The sequence below is a fragment of the Plasmodium brasilianum genome, chromosome 8, assembly GCF_023973825.1.
Source record: "Plasmodium brasilianum strain Bolivian I chromosome 8, whole genome shotgun sequence".
NCBI classification, from domain to species: Eukaryota; Apicomplexa; class Aconoidasida; order Haemosporida; family Plasmodiidae; genus Plasmodium; species Plasmodium brasilianum.
This window is the reverse complement of record NC_090121.1, coordinates 947,213-961,888: the sequence shown is the minus strand read 5'-3', so window position 1 is coordinate 961,888 and position 14,676 is coordinate 947,213. Positions and strand designations below refer to the sequence as shown.

Sequence of the window (14,676 nt, the reverse complement as noted above, 5' to 3'; positions counted from 1 at the left end):
TTTTAACAAAAGTAAACATAAAAAAAGGTACTCTTTGATAATCAAAATTTCATCAACTTTCATTTTATTAACAATATGTTGTCCCAAATGGTTAGCGAATTTGTAAAAAAAAAAAAAAAAAAAAAGGGTAGGAAAGGAAGGGAATGAACAGGAATGGAAAAGAATGGAAAGGAAGGGAATGAACAGGAATGGAAAAGAATGGAAAGGAAGGGAATGAACAGGAATGGAAAAGAATGGAAAGGAAGGGAATGAACAGGAATGGAAAAGAATGGAAAGGAAGGGAATGAACAGGAATGGAAAAGAATGGAAAGGAAGGGAATGAACAGGAATGGAAAAGAATGGAAAGGAAGGGAATGAACAGGAATGGAAAAGAATGGAAAGGAAGGGAATGAACAGGAATGGAAAGGAAAAGAAAGGAATGGAAAGGAATGAAAAGGAAGCTTCACTTCCTAATTGTATAAAGAGTCACACATTTGTGCTTCAAATTTATGGGTTGCTTTGTCCATTTTATACTTACCCGCGCTTCGTTTTCTCCTATGTTACATTCGTACATGTATATGTATGCACATGGATGTAAATATATACATACATATATATATATATATATACATATAGATATATGTATATATGCATACTCATCGCACTTGGGTCAGTGTTCGTGTAATTTATCGCTTTCCCCCCTTTTGATGTATCCTAATAATATTTTGTCCCCACTAGACCCGCATGACCATGTACATAAATATATAATGTTATACAGGAAACACAACAGTATTCTTCCCATCATCTCATGTAAATGCATATACACACATATATATATATATATATATATATCTATGTACAGGTACATACATGTATATATTAAATGAATCATTTAAACAATGTGAGTTTTTTTCACAAAAACTAAAAAATAGTTTTTGGAAAAATACCACTCCTCACATAAATTCTTGTACATGTAAATATTTTATGCAATTGTTACCTTCAGTATGATGTACGTTAGCTGCTAAATTTGTGCTTGTATTAGTATGTATGTACATACGTATGTACGTTTACATATTTTTCCAAACCCTTTTCCTCATTCATGTTTACTTTTCTTTTTTGATTTTTTTCGCATTTACGTCTTTCATTTTTTTCACCTGTACCTTTTTCGCATTCTTTGCATGAGTTTGAAGAAATTTTCATTTACTTAACAGTTCAACTCGTATGTTCTTTTTTTAGGGATGATTTTTCCCTTTTTTTTTCATATATGCGTACAGTGCTGCTAAAATAAATAAAGCATTTTTTTTTTTTTATGGTATATTATGTAACGTGTTCGCAAGTAGTGATGTAACATATGCAGTGAGTTCGGAATTACCGCTTCGAAAGCTGTGTAAGAACGAATACCCCCTTATTGTTTTCCTCTTTTTTTAATTTTTTTTTGCTTTGTTTTTCCATTTTTTGTTTTTTGCCTTTTTTTTTTTTTTTTTTTTCTTTTTTTTTTTTTTCCTTTTTATGTTTTCCTTTTATGTTTTCCTTTTTTTTTTTAAATTTTTTTTTTAAATTTTTTTTTTTAATTTTTTTTTTTAATTTTTTTTTAAATTTTTTTTTTAAATTTTTTTTTTAATTTTTTTTTTAATTTTTTTTTTTAATTTTTTTTTTTTTAATTTTACTTTTCTCCATTCGCGCTCACGCAATTTTGAAAGAGGACAAAGAGAAAGACTAAAAAATGTCCATTGTGAAATATATGAACACTTTTAAAAATAAAGCAAACAATGAAAAGAGTACGCGAGAATTATGGTATGTACCCAAAGCGTTTGCAGCCCATGTGAATTTGTTAAGATAAATATTTAAACATACCCAACCACAAACACATATACATATATACACGTAAGTACGTAAGCTCATACATACCAACACATACGTGCCAGAACACGTGCACATAAGTGGGGGTCCTCTTTACATGAACATAATTTACGCGGTTTGTTGACCATGCAGTTGTAATGTGATGTATGAACATTTGTCTGGTCCCATATGAGGCGTGAATGCTTGTCATCTTATTTGCCTATATCATTACGAGTACGAAAACAATATTGTAAGTTAAAAATTAAAAATTATACGTCATAAAATGTAAATTAAAAATTGTAGGTCATACATTACATTTAACAAATTATAAGTCAAAAATTGCGAATATTCAAGTCGAGTTAGAGGGGTATAGAATATGTGCGTATAAGCTACATATTATTGTATTGCACAGAGAGACATGTTCAAGGTATGCCCACGTGTAGTGGCAACCACTTAACGTGCCAAGTGCATATATATATGTGTATATATTTTTAAAAATGAAATATTAACAAAGACATGAACAGAATAACGCTGTATGATTTTATACTGGACGAAATAAGAGGAGGGAGGTACTGTGATACATACCATAGTGACAAAGAGAATTCAGAAGAGAAGAGTAAAGAAATTGATAAAAATAAAAATATTATATATGATAATAAAAAGATTAATAGTAAGGAAGAAAATAAATATGATTTTTATAAATTTTTAGATAATTTTTTCAAGTCTGATTCAATACCTGATAATGCTTTAGAGCATATGTTAAATGTGCCATATTTTTTGGAAAAAATTATGAGTATTTCATTTGTATTATGTTTAGATAATATTTTATATGATATAACTTTTATGCCTGTACAAGTCATTAGATCTATTTTTATTTTAGTATATATTTTTTTAAAAAATTTTAGTCATAGTTTGCTAAATGTCTTCATCGCTTTCAAGAATTTTAAATTATATGAATATGCCACTACTTGTAATTTTAAAGATTTGAAAAAATATGAAGCCAGAGTTATTAAGAATTCAAGTAGGTTTTCGTATAATAGGGGGAGGAAAATTTTCGACTCGGATCACATTACTATTGCAAATGATGATAATAATAGAAAAAATGATGATGAAGATGAAGATGATGATGATGATGTTAATAATAATAATAATAATAATTATTATTATTATTATGAAAAAAATAAAAACAAAAGTATGGGAAGAAGTGCAGAAAGGCACAACGCCAAACGTAAAGACCTAGATTATTCTTTTATCTCCAAAAAAGAACAGACAAACAGTTATGGTACGAATCATCACGTAGATGGATTAACCTTTCACATGAACTTTTCAAACTCCGATGAATTCAACTTGAAGGAACAGAGCTGCTCCATCAGCAATTCCGCTCACATGAACGCGGATGTGTATATGTTTAAAACTGTCGAAAGCCAAGAAAATGGAAATAACAACAACAGGGATTGCACCTCTTGTCCTAGTAATGCGTGTGGCAATAATGCCCTGAACAATACGAACTGTGCAAATAGAATCAACTTTAGTCAATGCACAGAAAAAAAAATTATAAAGAATGTTATCAGTGTAGATATGAAATATGGTAACACGGTACGTGTAAGGAGATTGTATAAGAACAAATCGACGAGGGATGAAATGAAATTACAAAAAAGAAAATTACAAATAATTAATAAAAAATCGTTTGACGGATCTACGAAAAAAAAGAAGACTAACATTATGACGTATTTGTTAAATCCACTTGTATCAGCAAAAAAGAAAATATTGAATTTTTTAAAAAATGGAATAAAAAATCTTAAAGCCCTTTTTAACGCTATATGTATGAAGGTCATTCATTTTTTTGATATCAATAAATTATATACGTTTAAAATTTTAAAGGCTGAACAAAAAAAAAAAATTGCTGCTAGGTCCTTTGAGGTGAAATACCTCAATAGTAGAAAAAACAAAAATGATGAAAATGTTGTTGAAATTACAAAAAATCAAAATGCGCAAAGTTTAGAAGCGAGTAACAGTGATGGTGAACACGGAGGGTATGCGGAAAAAGAAGACAGCGAAGGGATGAGACAAAAAGGGGATAGTGAAGACAATGTTTATGTACAAAAGTCTGTAATTCGGAGTAGAAAGATGGATATGCCTTATATATGTAGCAACCACGAAAATGAAGATAAGAATAATCCATTAATAAATGATAAAAAAAGTATAACCATTAATATGAACGGAGATAAAAAATTAATGGTTTACAATCCTAGTGATAATAATTATGAGTTTAATTTAAATGATAAAATACACCTTTTTAATAATGGCGAAAATAATAGAAATGATCCGAGTAAGGAAAAATATAGCAGCTCTCATAGAACGCAGAACAGTTATGTGCATAGTAATGAATGTGTTTATGCTACAGATGACAGAAGCGTTGGCATTAATGCTGATAGTTTTTCCAACTGTAATATGTTGGAAGGTAGTGGTGGTGGTAACAATGAACATGACGATGAACATAACGATGAACATAACGATGAACATAACGATGAACATAACGATGAACATGACGATGAACATGACGATGAACATAACGATGAACATAACGATGAACATAACGATGAAGAAAACAACCATGGTAACAACCATGATGATGATTACAATGGTGAGAACATTGCTTATGCTAAAAGACGCAAACCTCTACACGCTTCTCAAAAAAGGAATAGTGAAAACTGTGTGTACTACAAACTAAATGAATGTTATTCAAAAAGGAAGAGTATAAAAAAAAATAAAACAAAAGTAAGAGCTACTAAAAGAAAACTATTAAAGCAGCATATAAATTCTCTAAAATTATCCTTTCCGGAATATACTGGTTTGATAAGATTCTCTTTAATATTAATTTGTATTTATATATTTTCGTTTGTTGATACGTCAAGAATATATCATTATATAAGAGCCCAACCGTTTATGAAACTATATGTTGTATTAAATATGCTTGAAATTTTAGAAAGATTATTAAGGTCATTAGGAAAAGATTTGATAGATAATATGATCAGAACATTTATCCGAATTATAAATTTACGTTCGTACGTTTATATATTACGTAATAGTTATAATAACGAACAAAATGAAAAAGAAAATTCTGATCAAATTTTTTTACAACGCCAAGAAGGAGGAGTTCAACAGCCTCAGAAGCAGCAACAACAAGAACAGCCACTGCTACTACTAGAACAGATGGGAGTAAATATTAAAAAACATGATAATCATAAAGAAGATAAAAATTTAATTAAATATGATAATAAAAACCAGCGATACCTTAATTCTCAAAATAAAAAAATTGAATTTATTGATACCTCACAATGGGATAGTGTTAAAAATAACGAGTCTATGCAAAATTATATGAATAGTAAGGATTTATATCAAGGACAACATTATAAAAATAAAAATATGGCTAGTTACCATTTTCATCGTTACAATGAAAAAGAGAACAATTTTTCCTTTTTTCAAAAAAATAATAAAGATGATAAAATAAACAAAAATTTTAAAATTCCTCTTTTTTATCCTTTCTATAGCATTTTAATCAAATTTATCGTACAATATATTTTTGTTCTTGCCTACATTTTAACTCATTCCTTTGCGCATCTTATTCGCTTCTTGTCATTGAACATTGCTATTAATTCGTCAGAGGTAAACCTATTTTTTTTTTTTTTTTCCCTCACCTTTTTCGCTTACCTTTATGTAAAGTCTGTGTACAGACATTAAAGCTGAGTATGTTGCACACTCACATACATGCATATGTATATATATATATATATATGTATGTATTTATATATATATATTTTTTTTTTTTTTTTTTTTTTCTTTTCTCTCCCCCCCTTTTTCAGTCGACGATGTTTTTAATTCTAGTTATGAGCAATTTTACGGAAATAAAATCGACGGTTTTCAAAAAATTTACGAAAATATCACTTTTCACAATTGTAGCTTCAGATGCTGTTGAGAGATTTTACTTATTCGTTGATGCATTTCTTGTGTTATTAAAAATGTCAACAGCATATAGAACGCAAAATTCGTTTATTAGTATTGCCAGTTGGTTAATAATTATTCTAATGCTTGAAGTAGGGGTAGACTGGTGCAAGCACTCGTATTTGCTCAAATACAACAAGCTCAACTCGGAGTCGTTAAACAGATATTTCCAAGTAAGCAAATTAGGAAAGAGTGTAAAATAAATGCAAACAAATTAATAAAAATGTAAAGAAAAGCACTGTGACGAGTTATACATAAATATGAATATACGTGCGTATGTCTATGCGTGTATCTATCTATATATATATATATATATATATATATATATATATATATATATATACGACGTGTACATTCTTGTGCATCTTGTTAGACGCTCCTTGCCGATGTTTTGATTTCAAGAACCCCCAGCAACAACATTTATTACATGAACGCTTCAACCTTTGAAGTCCCATGCAAAAATATTTTTAGCTTTTCCCACATTCCAACCAGGTTAAATTTTTTGTGCGCCTTTTGTTTCACCGTGAATACAGTACGCGAATTGCCTGTGTACATATACGTACGTATGTATATATGTACATATATACATATGTTTACTTGTGTATACATTCGCGTGGTGCAAACATTAATTTGTCAATAATTTAATTTATTTTTTCTTCTTTTCAGGAGACTGGGGTATATGTCAATGCCCGTCGTAACCTTAATAGTGTGTTCTCTTCCCAGGTTTGTATTTACAGGAAAAAATATAAAATAAAGTGAGCATATGTGTAAATATACGCTTATGTACATATATATAAATATATATACACATAAATATATACACAAAAAGATATACACAAAAAGATATACACATAAATATATACACATAAATATATACAGAAAAAGATATACACATAAATATATACAGAAAAAGATATACACATAAATATATACAGAAAAAGATATACACATAAATATATACACATAAATATATAACGCACACACCTCTCTGCTTAAAAACTGTGGTGCTTACATGGTAACTCCAAAATTTGATTTTATTTTTCAGACTAAATTATTTATCAAACATTTCTATGTTTTCTTTTGCCTTATCGATTTGGGTTTGTTTGTTCCTTGTCAAGGTTGGAAAAAAAAAGAAAAGAAAAAAGAACGATAAATATATTATATGTGTTTGTATATATATGTATGTATATGTATATGTGCATGTATATGTATATGTGCATGTATATGTATATGTGCATATATATGTATATGTGCATGTATATGTATATGTTTATATATATGTATATGTACATGTGTATACATGTATATATAGAGAGAATGCCCAAATTAGCGGACGGATAATAGTTGTAAAAATTTAATAAATTGTATGAAAATTTGATTATGCTGTTTAACCCTTTTATATATTTATCCCCGTAATATACTTATTAACATCTTTTTTCTTTTGCATTTATAAAGATAATTCTTTCAATCTTGATTGTTTCATATTCCATATCGGCAAAACATCAGCTGAGGAACTTGGGAAAGCCATATGATGACATTAGTGCATTGTGAAGAAATAATAGAATAACAGCAATAACAGCAATAACAGCAATAACAACAATAACAACAATGAACGTATGTGAGATACCCCACCAGAACATAATTTTTCCTTATTTTATTTTCTTTTAAATGTTCTTAAAAAAAAAAAAATAAACAAAAACAGAAACAGAAACAAAAATATTTTTAACCATTATAGTAATATACATTTTTGCGTCCTTTTGAAAAACTTGTATTTGTTTTTGTTTTTTTAAGCTAAAATTGTTAATTTAAAAATAATTTCCTTTCAACTTGTGTGTAGGACTTGTCTATGTGTACGTCCTTATATGTGCAAACATGAATGTTCGCATATATACGCTGCGTATGAACAAAAGTACTCAGTTGGGTATCCCTTCTTCGAACTTTTGCAAATTCATTATATTTGTTTAAAAACTTATGTTTTCCATTTTTTAAAAACTGTAAATCGTACATAATGTTATTACGACATGCCCAGCGAAAATTTTCTGATATGTGTAAAAACAGCTGAGCTAGAATTTACAGTTTCTACCGAAAAAAGTAGGGAGAAACAAGTATGTCCATAAAAAATAATTTATTTAAGAAAAATAATTTATTCATATTTTATTTATTTCTCAACCTCGACTAAGTGTTCTGTTTTTTATAAAATAAATCTTTGTAAAAGTATGCATTACACGTGTTTACGTATATGTTTATGTACATAAATAGGTACATATATATATGTGCCTATACATATGCGAAGAAATACCCTGTAGACTCATTTTTACTCTTTCAGAAACAGCTGTAAAAATAGTAGACGTAATTTCATATGTCGTTGAATAAGTATAAAATATGGACACCACACATTTACTATTGCACATTGTGATTGTTGCAAAATAAGCAGTGTTTTTATTTTTTTAATTTATTCATTTTTCTTTTTTTCTTTTTCTCTTTTTAAGCTAAAATGGAAAAAACACCTTCATATGAGGAGAAATTATTAAAATTTGAACTTTCTAATTATTCGAAAAAAATTATGAATAGTTAATACTTTCCTCACAACAGCAAAATTCGTACATTTTGTAGCCCCTACACATAAAACATGAACATACATACATATTTACCTACATACGCATAAATGCATACACGTACGTGTATATATTTGCACACACTCACATTTAGGTATAATTCCTTCATTTATGTGAAATATAATATAGATTAATACATTTTTAAAAAACTAAAATTACTAATTCATGAAAAAAGGCTTACAGTTTTTTTTTGTATGATAATTTGTTAATATCCCCTTTGTAGCTAGCTAAGAAAAAAAAAAAAAATCTGCCCATTACAACATGCACAATACATGTTAAAAAAAAAAAAAATATTTTTTTTTTTTAATAACCTTAAGTAGCGAAAATTTGCACACTTTTTAATTTTTAAAACACGTTATTCTTGAATAACGTGAGGAAAGAAAAAGGGACGAAGAGAAATGCAAAAAAAAAAAAAAAAAAGTATATATATGAATACATAAATGTTCGGGTGTTTCGTATGGACTAATCTTAATGACTTGTTTGTACAAGAAAATTATACAGTACGTTGGAACAATGAACAATGCCATGTTTTCCTTTTTCACGTATTGATGAAAAAAAAAAAAGAAAAAAAAAAAAAAAGGGAGTAAAAAATAAAAAATACACGATACACTCTTATTTGACTATTTTCACGCGAATTCTTCCATATTAATTCTTTATATATATTTCAAAAATAAGAAATATACAAATAAAAAAGGAATGTACTTAAAATGGAAATTAAATAAACACACATTTTAAAAATAAATATACGTGAACCTACGTAACTGTGCTAAATGTATTTCCCCCTTTGTTTATTTATGTACATGGACTTAGGTTAATATGCATATGCGTATGTACCTATGTATTCATAAGTATGCACATATTTGTTGTATACATTTACCTATTAACATAAATATGTACATGTATTTATATATATATATATATATATATATATATATTTATACACACACGTTTATATACATTTAGATATACACGTAAACCTATTAATGCATACATATAAACATGTGTAATTTTATTAGTACAACTCTTCCCTTACAATTCACCACAGTTAGTTACAACAACTTGCCTTTTAACAAATCCACTGTTAGCTCCTTCTTTTTCCATATCCCTTACAACATTCATACCCTCCACAACTTTTCCAAAAACTACATGTTTTCCATCTAACCATGGACATGGAACAAGGGTGATAAAGAATTGCGAAGAATTTGTGTTTGGTCCTGCATTAGCCATAGATAATAGACCCGGTTGATCATGTTTCATTTTAAAATTTTCATCAGTAAAAGATCTTCCATATATGGATTCTCCACCTGAACCATTGCCATTAGTTATGTCCCCTCCTTGACACATAAATTGAGGAATAATTCTATGAAATATAGAATTTTTATAATGTAAATTCTTTCCTTTTGAACCCACTTTATCACCTGCACATAATGACCTAAAGTTTTCACACGTTTTAGGGGTAATATCACTGAATAATTCAAAAATTATTCTACCCGCGTTTTTATTATCAATCGATATGTCAAAAAACACTTTGCTTCGGCTCATTGTAAATATATTCGACTCGAAAGGTGAGGAAGTACTCCGAAATGAAATTATGCCTTATAAATAGATATATATATATATATATATATATATATATATATATTATATATATATATATATGTATATGTATATATCTATGTATATATGTATATATGTATATATGTATAGATGTATATGTATATATCGATATGTATATAAACATATATCTACATGTACATATATCTATCTATATATATGTATATATATGTACATATATGTAGATAATACCACAAACTGGTATTCCTTACTATGTTTTTTCTTATACTTTAAAGGGTTATATAATGGGAACAATATTTCTCGTTACGCCAAGAAAATCTGTATATGTATATATATTATATATATATAAGATGTAGTTAACTGCAATTTAATTTTTTTTTTTTTTAATGTATCATCCACGAAGATGGTGTTTAAATTATTTTGTTTTAATTGTTTTAATTTAGTTTTATTTATGCTCTATTTATGCTCTATTTATGTTTTAATTTCTCTTTATTTTTGTATATGTTTAATTTTTGTTCGTTTTCTATAATTTCTTTTTTTTTTATAAGCGTTTAACAATTTAAGTTCAAAATAAAAAATTTTCGCTTTTTTGATTTCTCTTTGTACGTTACTTTTTCAAGTACATCATACAAGTACAATATATTTTACTTTCAAATGAAAAAAATATCGAATTTAAAAAAAAAAATATATATAACCCTTTGTATAATTCATTAATGACAGTGCTGTTAATTTATTCCCTTTTTAACGGTGTTATGTACGTATGTATATAAGGATAACGCTTAAACATTTTTATTGCATTTATATATCCATTTATATGTATGCATTTATATATTATACATCGCAGTAGCTACCTTTTAGCATTTCCTCAAATGACGTTTTTTTAGCATAAATATACGTGTTAAGAAAAACAGCGTACAGAAATATTATGTAGGGCATATATATATATATATATATATATACATCCCCCCCGCCCCATTTTGCTAGTTTTTTTTTTTTTTTTTTTTTTTCCCCCTTTAGTGCACAAGTATTTATTATAGCTATTGTGTTTACTGGGAGGTCATAAATATAAAGGTATGCGCATTAGGTGGCGTTTAAAGTGTGCACTTGTAGATGCATACACTCTTATTTATTACATTCTTAAACGAATATAAGCATAAACATATATATATATGCTCATTCTTGTGTTTGATGAAGTTTTCCTATCTTTTTGTTCAGTTACAAATGCTATTTTACTTTTTTCATTGCCCATATTTTCTTTGTAGGACTAATTTTTTTACATTCATGATGTTTCTCTTTTTGCATGCAAAGTAAAGGCAAACTGTGTTTGCATCAAATATATATACATACATTCATACATGTTTATGTACACCTATATTAGGTATATAATGCCTTCTTGCGTACAAGCCTCACACGCTTGTATGTATTATATACTTGTGATATCGCGTAAATTTTGAAAGGTACAATTAAACCATTTCATTTTTAGAGCTTTATATTATTATGGTATTATATACGTAGGGGAAGAAACTTTGAATGATCTACATTCGACTGATTTTCTTTAATGTACTACAATATATTAGCCAAAAGTAAACTATATTTTTTTTTAAAGACCAATAAAAAATATTATGGTGTGATAAGAAGTTTATTTACTCAATAAATGGTTGTTCATCATTATAATTACACGTCCTAATTGTTGTAAAAGAAAAAGTAAAATAAAAAAAAAAGGCATTAAGGAAAGAAGGAATGAGAAAAAAATTTCTTCCTTAATACATTCCTCAACTACAAAAACTAGGAATTTAAAAAAAAAAATATATCACTGCTATGATATAAATTATTATATTTATAAAGTTAAAAAGCATGAGGAGACTTGTATTTTTTTTTACTCTTTTATTTTTTGTTTTACTTTATATTTTTTATTTTCTTTTTTATTTCATTTTTTTTTTTTTTTTTTTTTTTGAGCTCTTATCTTTTGAGTCTTAATTTAAAAAATAAAAAAATCTCAAAAAAAAAATTAGTCCATTGTTATGACTTTGAACATATAGCACTTGAAAAAAATAAACAAACAAACACCATATAAATGTGCGCGCGGTTATTTTAAAAGCGGAAATGAAACGAAATGGACGAAATGAAACGAAATGAAACGAAATGAAGCGAAATGAAACGAAATGAAACGAAATGGACGAAATGAAACGAAATGAAACGAAATGAAGCGAAATGAAACGAAATGAAACGAAATGGACGAAATGAAACGAAATGAAACGAAATGAAACGAAATGGACGAAATGAAACGAAATGGACGAAATGAAACGAAATGGACGAAATGAAACAAAATGGACGAAATGAAACAAAATAGAGTTAAAAATAGCAAAACAGAACTCACGTATGCACATTCAATTTAAAAATATTTTTATGTATTACTGGCAATATATTAAAAAAAAAAAAAAAAAAAAGGGAAGGTCAAAAGGGTAATGTACACATTCCCATGTTACACACTAACACACATGTATTATATTATGTATACATATGTATGAAAGTACACGTACAATTTTACGGCATGTTTTCGTAAATTCACATGACTGCACGTGAGTTATAAATTTACCTTTTCGTAAAATCATGTATCATCATAGAACTCTTGGTATTTACTTGTATCCTCTTGGATAACTTGTTTTTCATGGTAAAAGTTTTCTTCGTCTTGTTTGTTGAGGTGGTCACTAGTTTGTTCTCTGTTAATGGACAGATAATTTTCGTTCGTACATAAGTCATCTACATTAGCACATTTACATTGATCATCATAGTTATCAAGTGTAGTGGTAATACTTTTCCTATCATGAATATTTAGTTCAGGTTCTTGTTCGTCATCACTTGTTTCATGTGCTTCACTTACGTCATTCACTTCACTTGAGTCGCTCGCTTCACTAACCAAAACGATCTCATTTTTAAGTCCATCTTTTTTTACAATTTTCCACTTATTCTCAGCGTACGTTTCATCCATAGGCATTAACGATTTTTTATTATGTCTTCTAATATGTATTACATCTTTAAAAATATTAATTTTTTCTGTATTTGAAATATCTGTATTGTTAAGCATTGTATGGATATTTTTCTCATTCTTTGAGACTACTCTGTACATATAATCCCCTATAAGTGGTAGTACAGAATGTATATATTTTTGAAATTTAATTTTCTCTTTTAAAGGATGAATATAATTAACTTGAACAGTGGGAAGACTGTTATCATTTGGTTGTTTGGATAAACTTTTGGTTTTTCTAAAATGGCTAAGTTTATTACATATCCCTCTAATATTATTAACTAAATTGGAACATATGAAATGTAAATAGTTTGAATCCTTTTTATTCCTTAGGTTAGATATAGCCTTTAAGATGCTCTTTGCCGGCATTTCGATTTCTATCTCGTATAACTCACAGGTGCCGCTGCTACAATCAGAAGTACCACTACCAATGATACTACTACCATTACCACTGCTGTTCCTTTTGCTAAGCATATTATTATTATAACTGATTCCAGTGCTATAATCCTTATTAGCACTATTATCGCTATTACTTCCGCCTAAATTTTTTGCTTTAATTTTTGTCAAATCCAACTGAATTCCCAAGTACTTATTTATGAATGTTGTTCGTTCTTTAATCCTTTCATGTACAGGCACTATTTTAGATAAGAAAAGTTTGCTTATCGGTTTTGTATGCTCTAAATTTATTGAAATACGATAGTCAATCAAACCGTTCTGTTCTGCTAAATTGTTTTTCCCATTCTCTTCTTCCTCCTCCTCATCATCATCCTCATCAAAATAGTAATGATTATTTCCAAGATACACATTCCATGTATTTAAATTTTCTTTATGTAATGATTTAACCATATTTTCATTATCTCTCTTATCTTCATTATTTAAATATGTAGTCACTCTAATTCTCGTATTAGTGTTGCTTAGTATATAGTATTTATCTACACTTCTAACTGTTTTTAGAGGTACAAAATTATATAAATCATTCTCCTTATCGTTAAAGTTACTAGCTATTTCGATGCCTCCACTTTCTTTTGTGTAACTAGTTGTGCTTCTCCCTATGTTGGTAATACAAGTATCATCACTACTACCTCCTAACAATTCGTTTTTGCTACTCATGATACCACTGTTGTTGGTATACATGCTTACCTTTTTCCTCTGAGTAATACTATGTAAATAATTTAAAAGATATTCAAAAGAATCTTTATCAACACCTGACTGGAAATCAGAATAACTACTTTCAACTATAGCATCTGTGTTTGTCGGCAATTTTAGTCTATTTTTATTTTTGTCCACTACCAACCCGACCCTTGCTTCTATTTCTATTTGAACATCTTTATTGTTCATATTAATATTTTCATTATTATCAAAAGCTAAAATAATATTTTGTGCTAACTCATACGTAATTCTGTCGATAGGTATTGGTCTGCTACCATCCAGCAATTCGTGTGCCTCCCGCGCCATTCGCTTCGATTAGAGAAATAAAGCAGAGGAAACCCCTAACGACGAAAATGCTTTAATTATAAAACTAAATCTGTCAAATATAAGGACCACGATGTGCATATTTCCCCCTTATCTTAATCCTTTGTGTTTTTCTGTACTTTCTGATTTTTTTTTTTTTTTTTTTTATTTTACCAAAAGAACGTATAC

At 28.1% G+C, this 14,676-nt stretch overlaps 3 protein-coding genes across 3 annotated transcripts; 1 reads left to right on the top strand and 2 right to left on the bottom strand.

Annotated features, from left to right (window-relative positions):
• Window positions 1–2,334: 2,334 nt before the first annotated feature.
• MKS88_002384 (cyclic amine resistance locus protein) lies at window positions 2,335–7,371 on the top strand (the record flags this gene model as incomplete). The annotated part of the gene is made up of 6 exons (XM_067215387.1): window positions 2,335–5,484; window positions 5,682–5,993; window positions 6,194–6,312; window positions 6,487–6,543; window positions 6,866–6,938; window positions 7,276–7,371. The coding sequence occupies 6 exons, from the start codon at window positions 2,335–2,337 to the stop codon at window positions 7,369–7,371; spliced, it is 3,807 nt and encodes a 1,268-aa protein (XP_067073819.1).
• Window positions 7,372–9,464: 2,093 nt separating this feature from the next.
• Window positions 9,465–9,977, bottom strand: MKS88_002383 (peptidyl-prolyl cis-trans isomerase; the record flags this gene model as incomplete). The annotated part of the gene is made up of 1 exon (XM_067215386.1): window positions 9,465–9,977. One exon carries the CDS (start codon window positions 9,975–9,977, stop codon window positions 9,465–9,467), a length of 513 nt encoding a protein of 170 aa, XP_067073818.1.
• A 2,641-nt stretch (window positions 9,978–12,618) lies between these two features.
• Window positions 12,619–14,490, bottom strand: MKS88_002382 (mRNA-capping enzyme subunit beta; the record flags this gene model as incomplete). The annotated part of the gene is made up of 1 exon (XM_067215385.1): window positions 12,619–14,490. The coding sequence occupies one exon, from the start codon at window positions 14,488–14,490 to the stop codon at window positions 12,619–12,621; it is 1,872 nt and encodes a 623-aa protein (XP_067073817.1).
• Between the last annotated feature and the right edge of the window lie 186 nt (window positions 14,491–14,676).